The sequence below is a fragment of the Perognathus longimembris genome, chromosome 2, assembly GCF_023159225.1.
Source record: "Perognathus longimembris pacificus isolate PPM17 chromosome 2, ASM2315922v1, whole genome shotgun sequence".
Lineage (NCBI taxonomy): Eukaryota > Metazoa > Chordata > Mammalia > Rodentia > Heteromyidae > Perognathus > Perognathus longimembris.
This window is the reverse complement of record NC_063162.1, coordinates 101297529-101312353: the sequence shown is the minus strand read 5'-3', so window position 1 is coordinate 101312353 and position 14825 is coordinate 101297529. Positions and strand designations below refer to the sequence as shown.

Genomic DNA, 14825 nt, shown 5'->3' with positions numbered 1-14825 from the left:
AGTTAAGAGAAGAAAATGAGTGCTTATGTCCTTTAAAATTTCACAACTGCATTTACTGGTGCTCTTGTTAATGTGGATTTAAATGACTATCTAGGCACACATGCTGTTAGCCTGCAACAGCTTCTAGTATGTTTTTTTGTTGTTGTTGCTGTTGTTTTTTGCTAGTCCTGGGGCTTGAACTCAGGGCCTGGGCACTGTCCCTGCACTTCTTTTGCTCAAGGATAGCACTCTACCACTTGGGCCACAGCACCACTTCCAGCATTTTCTGTTTGTGTGGTACAGAGGAATCAAACCCAGGGCTTCATACATGTTAGGCAAGTACTATACCGCTAAGCCGCCTCTCAGCCCCACTTCTTCTAGTATGTTTTAAAGTCAGATAGGCCAGCACCAAATTATCGATTTTTGATTTAGCTCATCATGTTCTGGCCTCCTTTGCTTCTGATGAGAAATCAGTTATAAACATTACTAGAACTAACTTGCAGTGACATGTTCTTTTTCTTTTGCTGCTTTTAGGATTTTCTCCTAAAAATCCCCAGAAACATCTCCCTATCTTTGATATTTGTCAAGTAACATTTGACTTTTTTCCCATTAATCCAATTTGGAGTATATTAAGCATTCTATATGCATTCTATAGCATTATAGGTATGCAATAAATCTGGGAAGCTTTTAGTTATTATTTCTTTTGAGTATTTTTGTCATTATTCTGTTTCCTTTTCTCCTGGTAGCCTTGTTACATATGTTACATGCGTATAAGTGAACTTACTGGTATCCCATATTTTCTGAGGTCTGCTCACTTTTTCTAATTTTTTGTTCTGTCTGTTCTTCATTGCTTTATCTTTTTGTAACTGTTCCTAGATAACTGTGGAAGAAAGCAGTTTTTTTGTGGGTTTTTTTTTTGTTTTTTTTTTTGGGGGGGGGCAGTCCTGGGGATTGGACTCAGGGCCTGAGCACTGTCCCTATTCTTTTTTTGTTCAAGGATAGCACTCTGTCACTTGAGCCACAACGCCACTTCTGGCCATTTTCTGTGTATGTGGTGCTGGGGAATTGAACCCAGGGATTCATGTATGGGAGGCAAGCACTCTTGCCACTAGGGCATATCCCCAGCCCCTGTCTGTTCTTCAGAAGAGTTTGCACAATTAGGTTTAACCTTTATGATTTTTCAATTCCATAAAGTATGAGTTCTCCCCCTCTTTTCCTCACCAACCTCTTCACCAAATCTAATATCCAAAGAGTGATAAGAAGTCTCATCAGATGAAATGCAGTAGCTTTTTCCCCCCCATTTACATTGTTTTTCCCACTACTACACAACCACCATCTCTTATACTTCAGTTGTTTTTTTTGTTTTGCTTTTGCCAGTCCTGGGGCTTGAACTCAGGACCTGGGCACTGTCCCTGGCTTCTCTTTGCTCAAAGCTAGCACTCTACCACTTGAGCCACAGCGCCACTTCCAGCTTTTTCTATATATGTGGTGCTGAGGAATCGAAACCAGGGCTTCATGTATACAAGGCGAGCACTCTTGTCACTAGGCCATATTCCCAGCCCCCTACCACCACCACCTCTTATCACCCATTAAACTAAAATAGTTGCCAGTATTGGGGCTTGGGACTCAGGGCCTAAGCACTATGCCTGGCTTCTTTTTGCTCAAGGCTAGCACTCTACTTCTTGAGCTAGTGTCACTTCTGGCCTTTTCTGTTTATGTGGTGTTGAAGAATCAAACCCAGGGCTTCATTCATGCTAGGCAAGCACTAAGCCACATTCCCAACCCAGTTTTTTTCTTTCTTTTTTGGTAGTACTGGGGTTTGAAATCAAGGCGTTCTGCTTGTTTAACTTATTACTCAGTAGGTACTTTATTGCCTTGCCTTTGGCGAGTTATTTTGGAGATAGAGTCTAACAGGCTTTTGTGCTCAGACTGCCTTCAAACAACAATCCTTTCGGGGCTGGGGATATGGCCTAGTAGCAAGAGTGCTTGCCTTGTATACATGAGGCCCTGCGTTCAATTCCCCAGCACCACATATACAGAAAACGGCCAGAAGCGGCACTGTGGCTCAAGTGGCAGAGTGCTAGCCTTGAGCAAAAAGAAGCCAGGGACAGTGCTCAGGCCCTGAGTCCAAACCCCAGGACTGGCAAAAAAAAAACAACAAAAAAAACAATCCTTTGAAAATCTGCTACTACTTTAGTTAACCTCACCACAAGGAATATGACCCTAGTATTTAAAGAAAAATAGTGTAGGAAAATAGTCTGGAGTCCCAACACCAATTTGAAAATACTCCATTTCAATTCTCAACTGGAGAAGGAAACTCAACTGGATTGAGTTGACAGAGCTGGTATTTAGTTGCCAGTGACACTCCTAACTATGGTCACATACTTGTGAGTAGCCCTAACACACAGACTGAAAAACTATCCCAGCATATCTCCCCAGATCCTTTTGTCATATTTATGCCAGTGAACTATCAATAATGATGTCATTTGATATAATTACTGGTACAATAAAGTATTAATTAAAGACAATGACCAAATACACTAATTTCTTATCTTCTAATTTCCTTTTGCAGTGCAGTGTTAGAGTATAACTGGTTCTGCCAGGAACCAGAATGTTCACCTACTAGTGAAGTATGCCTTCTTCAGTAAAGTCTTCAATTTTTCTCAAAGGGATATAAATAAATAACAATAATTACAAATATTCAGAAGTTAGTGTATTCCAAATTTCAAACTTAACAATGAAAACAAAAAAATCGTTATATGGCAACAAATAGATCAAATTAAATAAACATACTCATAATCTGGCTTTTTTGGAATGAATATGTCTTGTGTATCATCTTCCATGTGTTGTAGGTCAACATAGAGGTCAGAAGTTCCACTTGCATTAAAATTTCCTTGGGTATTTTGACTGTAATGTTGAAGACGCTTCCATAAGTCATTAAAAAGACGTAATAATTTGGGGTATTCTCCTTCAAAGGCTTGTTTCAAAAACACAGAAGCTGCCAAGTAAAATAATAACTTGATTACATAATGACAAAGCAATAAAACACAGTATATAAATGCCATTTTTTTTTAACAGATAAAGATGATCTTACAAATAACTCAATACTGTAGGATGAAGATGTATTCAAGTGATGCTATTTTTACAATGCCTGTAGTTGGGGGCTGGGGATATGGCCTAGTGGCAAGAGTGCCTGCCTCATATACATGAGGCCCTGGGTTCGATTCCCCAGCACCACATATACAGAAAATGGCCAGAAGTGGCGCTGTGGCTCAATTGGCAGAGTGCTAGCCTTGAGCAAAAAAGAAGCCAGGGACAGTGCTCAGGCCCTGAGTCCAAGCCCCAGGACTGGCCAAAAATAAAAAATAAAAAATAAAATAAAATGCCTGTAGTTGGCATGGTGATGAGTGCTGTAATCCCAGCACTTGAGAGACTGGGTTAGGCTTCAGTCCAAAGACCTCAGCTCCAAATAGCATCTGGGGCCTTGGGATCAAGTAGAAAAGGCTACTCATCTCAAGACTAACAGGAAACAGGGAAAAGGAGAAGGCATCAGGTACCAGGCATGTCCCAACTGACTTACTTCCTTCAGGTAGGGCCTACTTCATAAAGTTGTTATTACCTCCCAAAACAGAAACACTTGCTGGGCATCAAGAGTTCAACTTGTGAGGCTGTGAAGGACATTTCATATTTAAACCATATCACCCAATCTTAGGGATTTTATTAAAGCAACAGAAACCATACTGTGATTTAGACCATTTATTAAATGTCAAGTACCAATGTGCACTGAAGAAAAATATAGAGGAAAAAAGTGATGAGGAGTACTTTACTCATTTAAGCCTCTCTTAATGAAGCAAAGACATGATCCATACGGATATCTGGGGAAAGTGCTTCAGAAGCAAGTATAGCAAATGCAAAGAACTGCTGCTGTGATGCAAAGGCTGCTGTGATATTTTAACAGAACTTGGCTATGCTCTTTGGATGTCTTAGACTGAGGGAATTAGCCTTCATAAGTAAGTTAGTTGTTTCTTTTCTTAGTAGACTATTACCCACTTTAAACTCATTTCTTTTCCCACCTGTGTCAGTTTTCAATAAACTGTAAGGTATTGTACCTAAATTACCCAGATGATTAAAGTAAAGAAAGCTAATAACATTACTTCTGTGATACAGCTGACATATTTTCTGTTATCAAATTAAATAACAAATTACCACAGCATAACTGCTCATTTTAACAACATACTTTTTTTACTATCTCCTAAATTCTATGGTCAGAAATCCAGGCATGAGATGGTGGGGTACTCTGCTTCAGGATCTCTCATGAGAATGTAATCATGGGTGGAGTTCCATTTAGAAGATTTAATAAAGATGGTTTTATTTCTAAGATTATATGGTTGTTGGCAGAATTCAGCTTCTTATGGGATATTGGGCTAAGGGCCCCAGTTCCTTGCTTGCTGTTGGCTGGAATTCATCCTTATTTCTTTGATATTTGGACCTCTCTGACACAAATGCTTGTTTCATCTAAATGTGTAAACCAACAGAGCCAGCCTGCTAGCAAGACAGAGTTGAAATTTCATGTCACCAAATCATAGCAGGAACTTTCCCTTCATTATGTTCTATAAGTTGGAAGAAAAGTCTGCCTCTATTCGAGAAGAGATTTCATAGGCAAAATACTGGGAGTCCTTATGGGGCCATGTCAGAACATATCATATTTTATTCACATCAACACAAATTATATGAAACGCAAAAGTTGAGGGTGATACAGTTTTGCCCACAGCTACTTTCAAATACTGACTTACTGTAGACTATATTCTATATTTACTGAAGACTATATCAATGGGATCACAAGCAATTGCTACCTGTTCTGCTTCAAGTTTTTCATGGATTTTTCTACTTAGGATGGCCTGGTACCTAATATACCTCCTCAACCCTCCCAATCTCAGCCTCCTATATAGCTTGTCTGTCACTGCAAGCAGCTGTAGTTTGAAAAGGGATCTTGTTAATGTCTCTGCCTAGTCTGATCTTGAATGTTGGTCTTCCCATTTTGAGCATCCCAAGGAGCTAGGATTACAGGTATGAGCCACTGGTACTCAGTCTCAACTCTCAACAGTTCTCTCATTATCCTATGATAATCATCACCATGCTTTTCATGCCCAACTTTATTGTGTATTACGTAGCTTTCTATCACTGTGAGAAAATACCTGAGATAATAAACTAAAGAGAGGAAAGGTCTGCCTTAGTCTCCAGTTTCAGAGGTTTCATTCCAGGATTATTCCTGCTGATTTGGGTCTATGGTAGCATATAGACAGTAAAAGTGGGAGAGTGTAGTAGAGGGTATCTACTTACCCTATGGGTAACAAGGAAGCAGAGGGAAAAAGAAACATCAAATAAATGGGGTGGGGAGTTGCAGGAAAGGGAGATAAGGAGGAATAAAGAGAGGAAGAGGAATGGGAAGGGTACAGGATTCCTGTTTCTTCCTCAAGGGCATGCCCCCAATTACCTAACTTCCTCCTACTGGACTCTACTTCTTAAGTGCTCACTTTCTCCCTATAGTACCACACGCTAGAAAATAAGCCTTTAATGGGCTTTGGAAGGATATTTAAGGCACACATAATTGGCTTACTTTCTAAAACTACTTCATATTAGGCTCTCATTTAGATTATAAATGCTTATTTAAAAAATAATAAGTGGACAAGATGGCAAATACTTGTAATACCAGTTACTCAGTTACTCAGAGAAGGGAGAATTACAGAGATTTGGATAGTTGCTGTTCAAGGCCAACATGGGCAAAATTTTGGTGACCCTACCTCAGAAGGGACACTGTCTATTTCTTGGTACATAATACTACTTAAGGGTGGTGCTATTAATCTTGATCACATGATTAATATGGTGTCTTTTAGATTTCTCCAATGCAAACCGGCAGACATCTCCCTTCATAATGAATAATTAGTTATCTGTGGGAAGATCCTTTGAAACAAAGTATCCTGTTTTTCATTATACGGTAACATATTTCTACTCTCATAATATCGTCAACCTTAACACATCTTTGTCTCTTACCATACTTTTAATTCACACTTGTTTTTCCAAAGTACTAAAGCTATCTACAACATTCAGTCTCTTAAGTTCATGAACAATTTCCTTAAGATTTTTCAGAGACTAATATTGCAAAACACATTTTTCACATTTAAAAAGAGATGTCCTTGCTAGATATTTCAAGCATATGTCAATAAAATGTTCTGAAGTAATAAGTTTTTCATAAAAGGACACTGCCTACCCACTCACCTGCCTGTCACTTTTTCCCCTTCCCTTCCCTTCTTCTCTTTCCTTCCTCTCTATGATATACTAAAGCCCCACTGTGTGCCAGATACTCATTACCCACTGAAGATATGGCCATTCCATGAACATTGTCTATCATGTATTATAACCTAACATGTTTTTTAATAAACATTATCAATTGGAAAATACAATAGAAAATAACAGACAAAACTTAGAAAAGATCAGTAAAGTAGTAGATTTTTCTATAGGAGCTTAATCTTAGTGGAGACAGTTCAATATTTTTACTTTTTGAATAAAGTAGATTTATTATTTGTCAAACTTCTGAATTATGCCTTCTAGTAGAAATTCTTTTTACTAAGCATGAACATGTATAATCAGAAAGAACATATTCATAACTAGAAAAATTTCTCTTTAGATATATTTTTCCAAAACATTGCTTAGACAATCTGCTACATTTAGTATAATCCTCAACTCTACAGATGGATGCATTCCTTAATATTGCCTGTGTTTAATTGTAAGAAGTACTACAGTACTTCAGAGACTTTGTGTGCTATAAAAATGGAAAAGGCTTTACAAATAACTTACTTTGCAGTTCTCCCAAAGGAAGTTATTAAAATAATAATGATGACATTATGATGAAGTTTCAAACTACTCTAAATGTAAAATATTAACGAGAATTTTCTGCCTAAGAGATACCATACTTCCTCACAGTACATACTTTGGCTTATACAAACAGATAGGCCCCATAAGATAAAAATTGAAAAAGGTACACTGGATTTGGCAATTAAGAAGTAGGTCACTGCATAACCTTAATGAGAACAACTTCAATAGAAAGGTAGAAAATAGTCAGATTACACCTTGTTGAGAAGTCAACAGAATGAAAATGAAGATAAAAAGTGTAAACTACTATCCCGAGAAATTTGGATACAATAAAGAATAAGTAATAACTAAAGAACTCTCTTTGTTTAAAGTTTTGATTAGATGGAAGGAATTTCAATTTGTTTATATCTTCAATAAGAGAAAAATTAAAAGAAGAAATACAAAACAGGAGATAGGAATGAGGGTGATCGGAGAAAGAAGTAAACAAACATGCATGTATATCAGCAAATGAGTGTTTTTGAAGAGGGAAAGTTAGCTGCTACAGTTCAAAGCAAGAAAATGAAGCTCTAATTTGGAAGGAAGGTACACAGAAGACTTTCCTAATGACATTAATTGTATTAACTCTAGAGACAAAGTTGATTACTGGAAATGAAAAGAATAGGAGAAAAGTAAATGAGTATTGAAATTTACAATGGTTAACCAAAGCAAGAAAAATAATCTAAATGATAGTGTCATTAAATACAAACAGATACACATCTATATATTACATTAAAATGTATTTCTTTTTCAGTTGGTCGGTCATGGGGCTTGAATTCAGTGCCTGGGTACTGTCCCTAAGCTTTTTCACTCAAGCTGATATTCTACCACTTCAAGTCACAGCAACACTTCTGGTTTTCTAGTGGTTAAATAAAGATAAGAGTCTTATGAATTTTTCCTGCCTGGGCAAGCTTTGAACAGTGATCCTCAGATCTCAGCTTCCTGAGTAGCTAGGATAGCAGATGTGAGTCACTGGCGCCAGGCATTATAATGCATTTCTAATAATTGTCTTGAAAAATGAATTAGGAACTTCTGGCTAAGATGGTAAAACAGGAATCAGACTGACTTTCCTATCCGAAACATACAAATAAATGGACACAATATATGAAATATCCATTTTCAAGACTCATATTACAGAAAAAAGGAAATGAAGTGCACTCCAGCTCATTTTCTGGGAAGAAGTTTCCAGGCCACAGGACAGTAAGGTTAAAAGACAAAAAGCAAGATTAGGAAAACAAAAGCAACAAAAGTCTGTAAGATGATTTCACCTTAAACAATCAGCAAAACTCTGATTGCTATAGGTATGTAAGGAAAATCCCAGAGGAGGGGGGTGGTGGTGGTAAATACCCAACAGATTAGAGGAAAAATGTATATTACTCATGTAAGGCTGGGAGTGATGCCTATATCATAAAACCAAGCTGGAAAGTTGGGTATTAAGAGCATAAAGAAGAGTTTTGCCCCAATTTTACTAATAAAACACTCAAAATGATGACATTGTGCTAAAGTAATGCAATAGCATTGTGCAAACAGCACATAACTAGGTGAAATTCAGTGTCTAGTGTCCAATAAAAATTAATTAGACATGTAAAGAAATAAGAAAATATCACATATGATGAGAAGAAAATTCAATCAAAAAAGGGTGGCAGAAATTGACATATGTTAGGATTTCCAAACAAGGATACTTCCATACAGACTTAATAATAGAATTCCACTTTTTTATTACTTGAGGTGTTTTTTGGGGACAAAGTTTAACTTACACAATTTCTATGAACTATTTCCTAAACAAAGCACAAATAAATAATATTACAAGACATAAGATAAAGGTTTGAGAATTTTTAAGTATGTAAAAGGTTTTCCAGTAGATTCACATCATACTGAAAGAAATATTCAAAACACACATTAACTCATCAAATAAAAATGTTCTATAATAACCCCAAGGCTTAAAAAAAAACAGTAGAGAAATTATAACAATCACAACTAGGTTTTTGGAAAGGGAGGCTTAAACAATTATTGACAATTTTGGAGCTAAAAGTCCAAGATCAACTTTATAACAGGGTTTGTTTTCTCTTCCTGGTTTGCTGATGAACACCCTCTTGCCAAGAGCTCTCATGGCTCTTCCTTGGTGAATGTGCAGAAAAAGCTAGAAAGCTCTCAGATGGTCTTTTTTCATCAAGACATAATCATCTAAGATTAACGTCCTACCCATATGACTTCACTTAACCTTAACTTCTCCCATAAATAAAGAGCTTATTTCCAAAAATAGTCACACTAGGAGTTTGGGCTTCAACACATTAAGGGAGAATACAATGTTTGGTCCAGAACATGAATGTTTTCAGTACTTCCAACAATTATTCTAACCCTTCCCTTTTTTTCCCTCCTTTTCTCTCTCAACTGTGAGACTCTTGTAATATATATGTTGGACAAGTCCTGAGATTCTAACCATTCTTTATACTTGTTTTACTACCTCAAAGCAAACATTTTGGTACTACAGAATGTAGTTGGAAATGGACCACACAGGCAGCCTAAGGGGATAACAAATGAGTCATGGACAGAGAGAGGGAAGCAGCAACATAGCATAGATAAGAGAAAAAAATGTTTAAAAATTGTTGTTTCCTAGAACTTATAGGCACAGGCAGGAACTTCCTGAACAGAGTCTCAGGGGCACAACAGATTGGAGAGAGACTTGAAAAATGGGACTACTACAAAATAAAAAGTTTCTGCACAACTAAAGACACAGCCACTAAACTAGAAAGACCTCCGACCATATGGGAAAAGATCTTCACCAGGACAGCAACAAAGGCCTAATATCCATCATCTACAGAGAACTCAAGAAACTAACCCCCTCTAAACCCAGTAAACCAATTAGGAAATGGGCAAAGGAGCTAAAGAGAGACTTCACAGGAGAAGAGATCAAAATGGCAAAGAAACACATGAGGAAATGTTCAACATCCCTGGCAGTAAAGGAAATGCAAATAAAAACAACCCTGAGATACCACCTCACTCCAGTTAGAATGGCCTATACTCTGAACTCAGGCAACAACAAATGCTGAAGGGGATGTGGAGAAAGAGGAACCTTTCTCCACTTTGGTGGGAGTCTAAACTAGTACAACCACTCTGGAGAACAGTATGGAGGTTCCTCAAAAAACTCAGCATAGACATACCTTATGACCCAGCCATACCACTCCTAGGCATCTATACTGAACAACAGGTCTCAGGATACCTTAAAGACACCTGCACATCCATGTTTATCACCGTACAATTCACAATGGCCAAAATATGGAAACAACCTAGATGCCCCATTACAGATGAATGGGTCCAAAAAATGTGGTACCTGTACACAATGGAATACTACATAGCAATTAGAAATAAAATAATGGTATTCACAGGGCAATGGTCAGATCTTGAACAAATAATGTTGAGCAAGACAAGCCTAGAACACAGAGAACAAGGGCACGTGGTCTCCTTAATATATGATTGTTTCAGGGGTGGGGGGGAGAACAATAGAGATCGTGTCTGTAAAATAACAAACTTCTTTTCAAATGTTATTTCCAAGTGACTCTGTGGCTCAAGTGGTAGAGTGCTAGCCTTTAGTCGAAGAGCTAAGGGACAGTGCCCAGGCCCAGAGTTAAAGTCCTAGGACCGACAAAAAAAAAGTCTCAAATGTTATTTCCACATGTTTAGGTCAGCAACTTTACATTATCTCTCTAAAACTAAGCAATTACTAAATAAACATAAAAAGGTCTAGGATAGATCAATCAGAGAATCACAATAGTTCAACAGCTATGTGCATATGATTATGTAAGATGAGGCTAAGCAAAATGAACTCCACGAGAAGGAAACAGGAGAATTTTATTGTTGTTGTTGTTATGTTTAATGTAGTAGGTGAATTTCCTTTGGTGTACATCATGTGGTTACTATATATGATTTTGGTACATTGGATATTGTATATACGCTTACCTGAAGGAAAGGGTAAGAAAAATGAGGGAGAGTGTAACAAATATGACAAGAAATGTACTCACTACCTTATTATGTAACTGTACCCCCTCTGTACATCACCTTGTCAATAAAATTTAATTTAAAAAATAATAAATAAAAATTGGTGTTTCCATGTAGAATCATGATAAAAAACAGTAGAAGTAGATGTTCATGTTAAAATTATTTCAGAACTTGATTATGTAAAATGTGTTTATACAATTTAATTTTGAATATGTTTTCTAGGTAAAATACCACAAATCAAGTAATCATAAAAAATGCAGAGATAGCCGAGTGCTGGTAGCTCATGCCTGTAATCTTGGCTTCCTGGGAGGCTAGGATATGAGGATTGAGGTTAGAAGCCAGCCTGGGCAGGAAAGTCTATGAGACTTACTCCAAGTACCACCCAGAAAACTGAAAGTGACACTGTGGCTCAAAGTGGTCGAGCACTAGCACTGTGCCCAGGCCCTGAGTTCAGGCCCCACGATGAACCGGAAAAAAAAAAAAAAAGCACAGTTATCATTCCTTTCATTGTGATTTGTAGGGACTATAACCTTGTTCTGCATTAGAATAAATTAACTGCAAAAATTAGTAAGGGATACTTTGGGGATGATGCAAATACTCTACATTTTAGTTGGGATGATGGTTATATAAACAAATACTTGTCAAAACTCACAGAAGTTTATGCAAAACTAGCCAACTTTATTCCACATAAATCATAGCTTGATAAAACTTACCAAAAGCAGAAACAAAATGTTGAGAGGTGCCTAGTAATCTCTCTTCTGAGTAGCATGATTTTTACTAGTTAATCAATCTTGAACCAATTCCTAAGCAGAAGCATAAGACCTCCATACAGTCACTGCCTTACTGCACATTTCACTGGAGACAGAAGTCGCAGGCACAGTACCTACAACTCCATTTCCAGGACTTAAGAGATGGAAGCAGAAAAGCTGAGTTTGCAGTCAGCCTGGGCTACATAGTAATATTATTATCTCAAAATACAAAACAAACAAAAAAAATCCCAAACAACAAGTTTTTAAAGGAAGTAGAAAGAAGGAAGAGGGGAAAAGGAGAGGAAGAAAAGCAGGTACTGCAGTTATTCAACTCGATGTTCTGAGTAACTAAATGGTTAGTATACAGTAAGTACTTTTAGTAAATGCTTATGAATAAAAATATAATTATAAACTCTTAAAGTTCTTTAAAAAGGCCTGATACACTCAATATTCTAACATTCAATAATTAAACAAACATGCTACTAAGTATTGCCTATTTTATTCTTTCAAAGTACCATGTGCCACTATTTTGAGACATACATTAATAATGTTTTGTGAACCTAGTGTGGTGGTAAACTTCTATAATCCCAGTACTTGGGACGCTGAAGTGGGCGAATTGAGAGTTTTAAGCCAGCTGAGTTCATAGTAAGAACCAGGGGGAAAAGAAAGAAAGAAAGAAAGTTTTATGCATCATATTGGGTTTATGAATTTTTTTGTCTTTGTTTTTGGAGACAACAGTCTCATTATTTAGCCCAGGCTGGCCTAGAACTATCACGCCTTCTAACCCAGTTTTCTAAATGATTAACTTTTAATTCATGGGGCAAATATTTCACATATATCTTTATTAATTAAATGTACATTTTTCGTAATAAGGAAATGGTCTGAAATAAAGTCATTTTGTCAATAATTAAAATAACTGTAAAGCATGAACAAAATTCTTTAATAAGAATTGACTGCTTTATGTTCTGTAAATAGGAAAATCTTGAAGTACTTACAATGCTTGAATTAAAAAATAACTTCCTTCTGAAGAATTTTATTCTATTAATTATAAAACTAATTATATGGCAATGAGATTCTAGATTAAATATCCCAAAGATCAGGAGTTTAAAAATAACAGAAAAGTACATTTTATAAGGCAATGAAACACGTTGACATCAAATTTTAAAGTAACAAAAATAATAAATTAACAAAATACATTTACAAAATAAGCCATTAACTTACATCTTGTTGCCATATAAAAATGAGAAGAAAGAGCCTGAGTAACTGAATTCCAAAATGTATATAAGATTTCAGGTTCTCCATCCTGTGAGCCAACAGCAACAAAAAAAAGGGATATATTTAAGAATATATAACACATAAGATGTAACACTGGATATTTAGAAAATGAAAATTTTCATTATTTAAATGAATAGAATTAACTTATAAACAGAATAGTAACTACAAATGCTATAAAGGATTCAAATTATGTCTCTTGTTCAAGTCACTATTCATTATCTGCTTGCCACTTATTAGCTCCATTGCCTTGGACAAAAGCCTTGACCATTCTGCTCCCTTACTTCCTCATCTGTAAACTGGGGCTAACAACAGTACCTATGGTATAGAATCACTGTGAGGATTAAAGAATTTAATGAAAGTGTTGGGCATCAGGACATGACATATAATAGGCCTTCAGTGAAAGTTAGCTATTATTGGTAGAATTTTAAGTACTATATCACCCTTTGATGGTGCAAAAGGCAATTTGCATAAACAGAATAAAATGATGACTAGAACACACTTAGATAAAGAATTTACCATGATAGATAGATAGATAGATATAAATAAATAAAACAGTTGAAGCCTACATACAATCAAAAAAAACAACAACAAACAGAATTACCACTATCCAATTTACTTGGATACAACTTTGAGCATGTTTTAAAAAATAGTCACTGGGCTAGGTGCTGGGGGCTCACGCCTATAATCCTAGTTACTCAGGAGGCTGAGATCTGAGGATCCTGATTCAAAGCTAGTCCAGGCAGAAAAGTTCCTGAGATTCATATCTCGAATTAACCACAAGAAAACCTGAAGTGGAGCTACGGCTCAAAGTGGTAAAGCACTAGCCTTGAGTGAAAGAACTCAGTGACAGCACCCAGGCGTGGAGTTCAAGCCCCATGACCAACAAAAAAGAAGTTAACAGCTAATTATACGTACTTCTATATGTCTATAAAATCAAATTGCTGATACTCTACCATTTTGGAAATGCAAAAATGGCCCATTTTATATGGCTTAACAATGTAAGTAAAACATGTTTGTTTTTTTTTGGCCAGTCCTGGGGCTTGGACTCAGGGCCTGAGCACTGTCCCTGGCTTCTTTTTGCCACTTGAGTCACAGCGCCACTTCTGGCCATTTTCTATATATGTGGTGCTGGGGAATTGAACCCAGGGCCTCATGTATACGGGGCAAGCACTCTTGCCACTAGGCCATATCCCCAGCCCTAAAACATGTTTTAATATGTAAATATTACTAGTCATAAAAATGAAATCCTGAGCTAACCAAAATACAGCCAATAAAAAATATTGGTTTACAATTTTTGTATCTACACAACTCTCTGTTTTCCGTTTTTTATTTTAATAAAGACTAATGACTTGGATTTGCTTATCTAAGAATTCCAAAACTTAAAAATGGCAAATAAAACAATAATTGATTTCTCATGCAAAGATCAGAAAATATATTTAGGTTTTCAAGATTTTATGTATTATGTGGTCTTTGTCTCATTTATCTTAAGCATTTTTTCGATGTTAAAACATAATATACCACATTTTAAAAATGAAGGATAATAATTAGATGACATTTTCAACTGATGCATAAAAATATTCAACAAAATTCAATACCCTCTGATGATAAAAAAAACCTCAACAAATTAGGACTCGAAGATAATTGCAGTATTTTAATACAGGACATATGTGAACAGACCATGCTACAAACATTATTCTCAGTGACAAAAATGTGAAAGCTTTTTCTCAAAGATTCGAATTCTGGCTCTTACCATTACTATGCAGTACAGTATCAGAAGTCCTACCACAGAGATTGGGGCAGGGAAAAGCAAATAAAAGAAATCCATATTGGAAAAGAAGTAAACTGTAAGTCTGAATATGACATAATAATAAAAAAAAAACCTAAAGATTATACACACAAAAAAAATCCCATCAGAATAAG

At 36.3% G+C, this 14825-nt stretch overlaps 1 protein-coding gene across 1 annotated transcript in view; it reads right to left on the bottom strand.

Moving 5' to 3' along the window:
- The window catches only part of Cog5 (component of oligomeric golgi complex 5), a 204912-nt gene that overhangs the window by 61139 nt on the left and 128948 nt on the right, over positions 1 to 14825 (bottom strand). The window contains exons 11-12 of the mRNA XM_048339804.1: positions 12852 to 12933; positions 2773 to 2977 (exon numbers count right to left, since the gene is read on the bottom strand). Of these exons, the coding sequence (XP_048195761.1) occupies positions 2773 to 2977; positions 12852 to 12933 (287 nt within the window). The remainder of the gene's footprint in view (positions 1 to 2772; positions 2978 to 12851; positions 12934 to 14825) is intronic.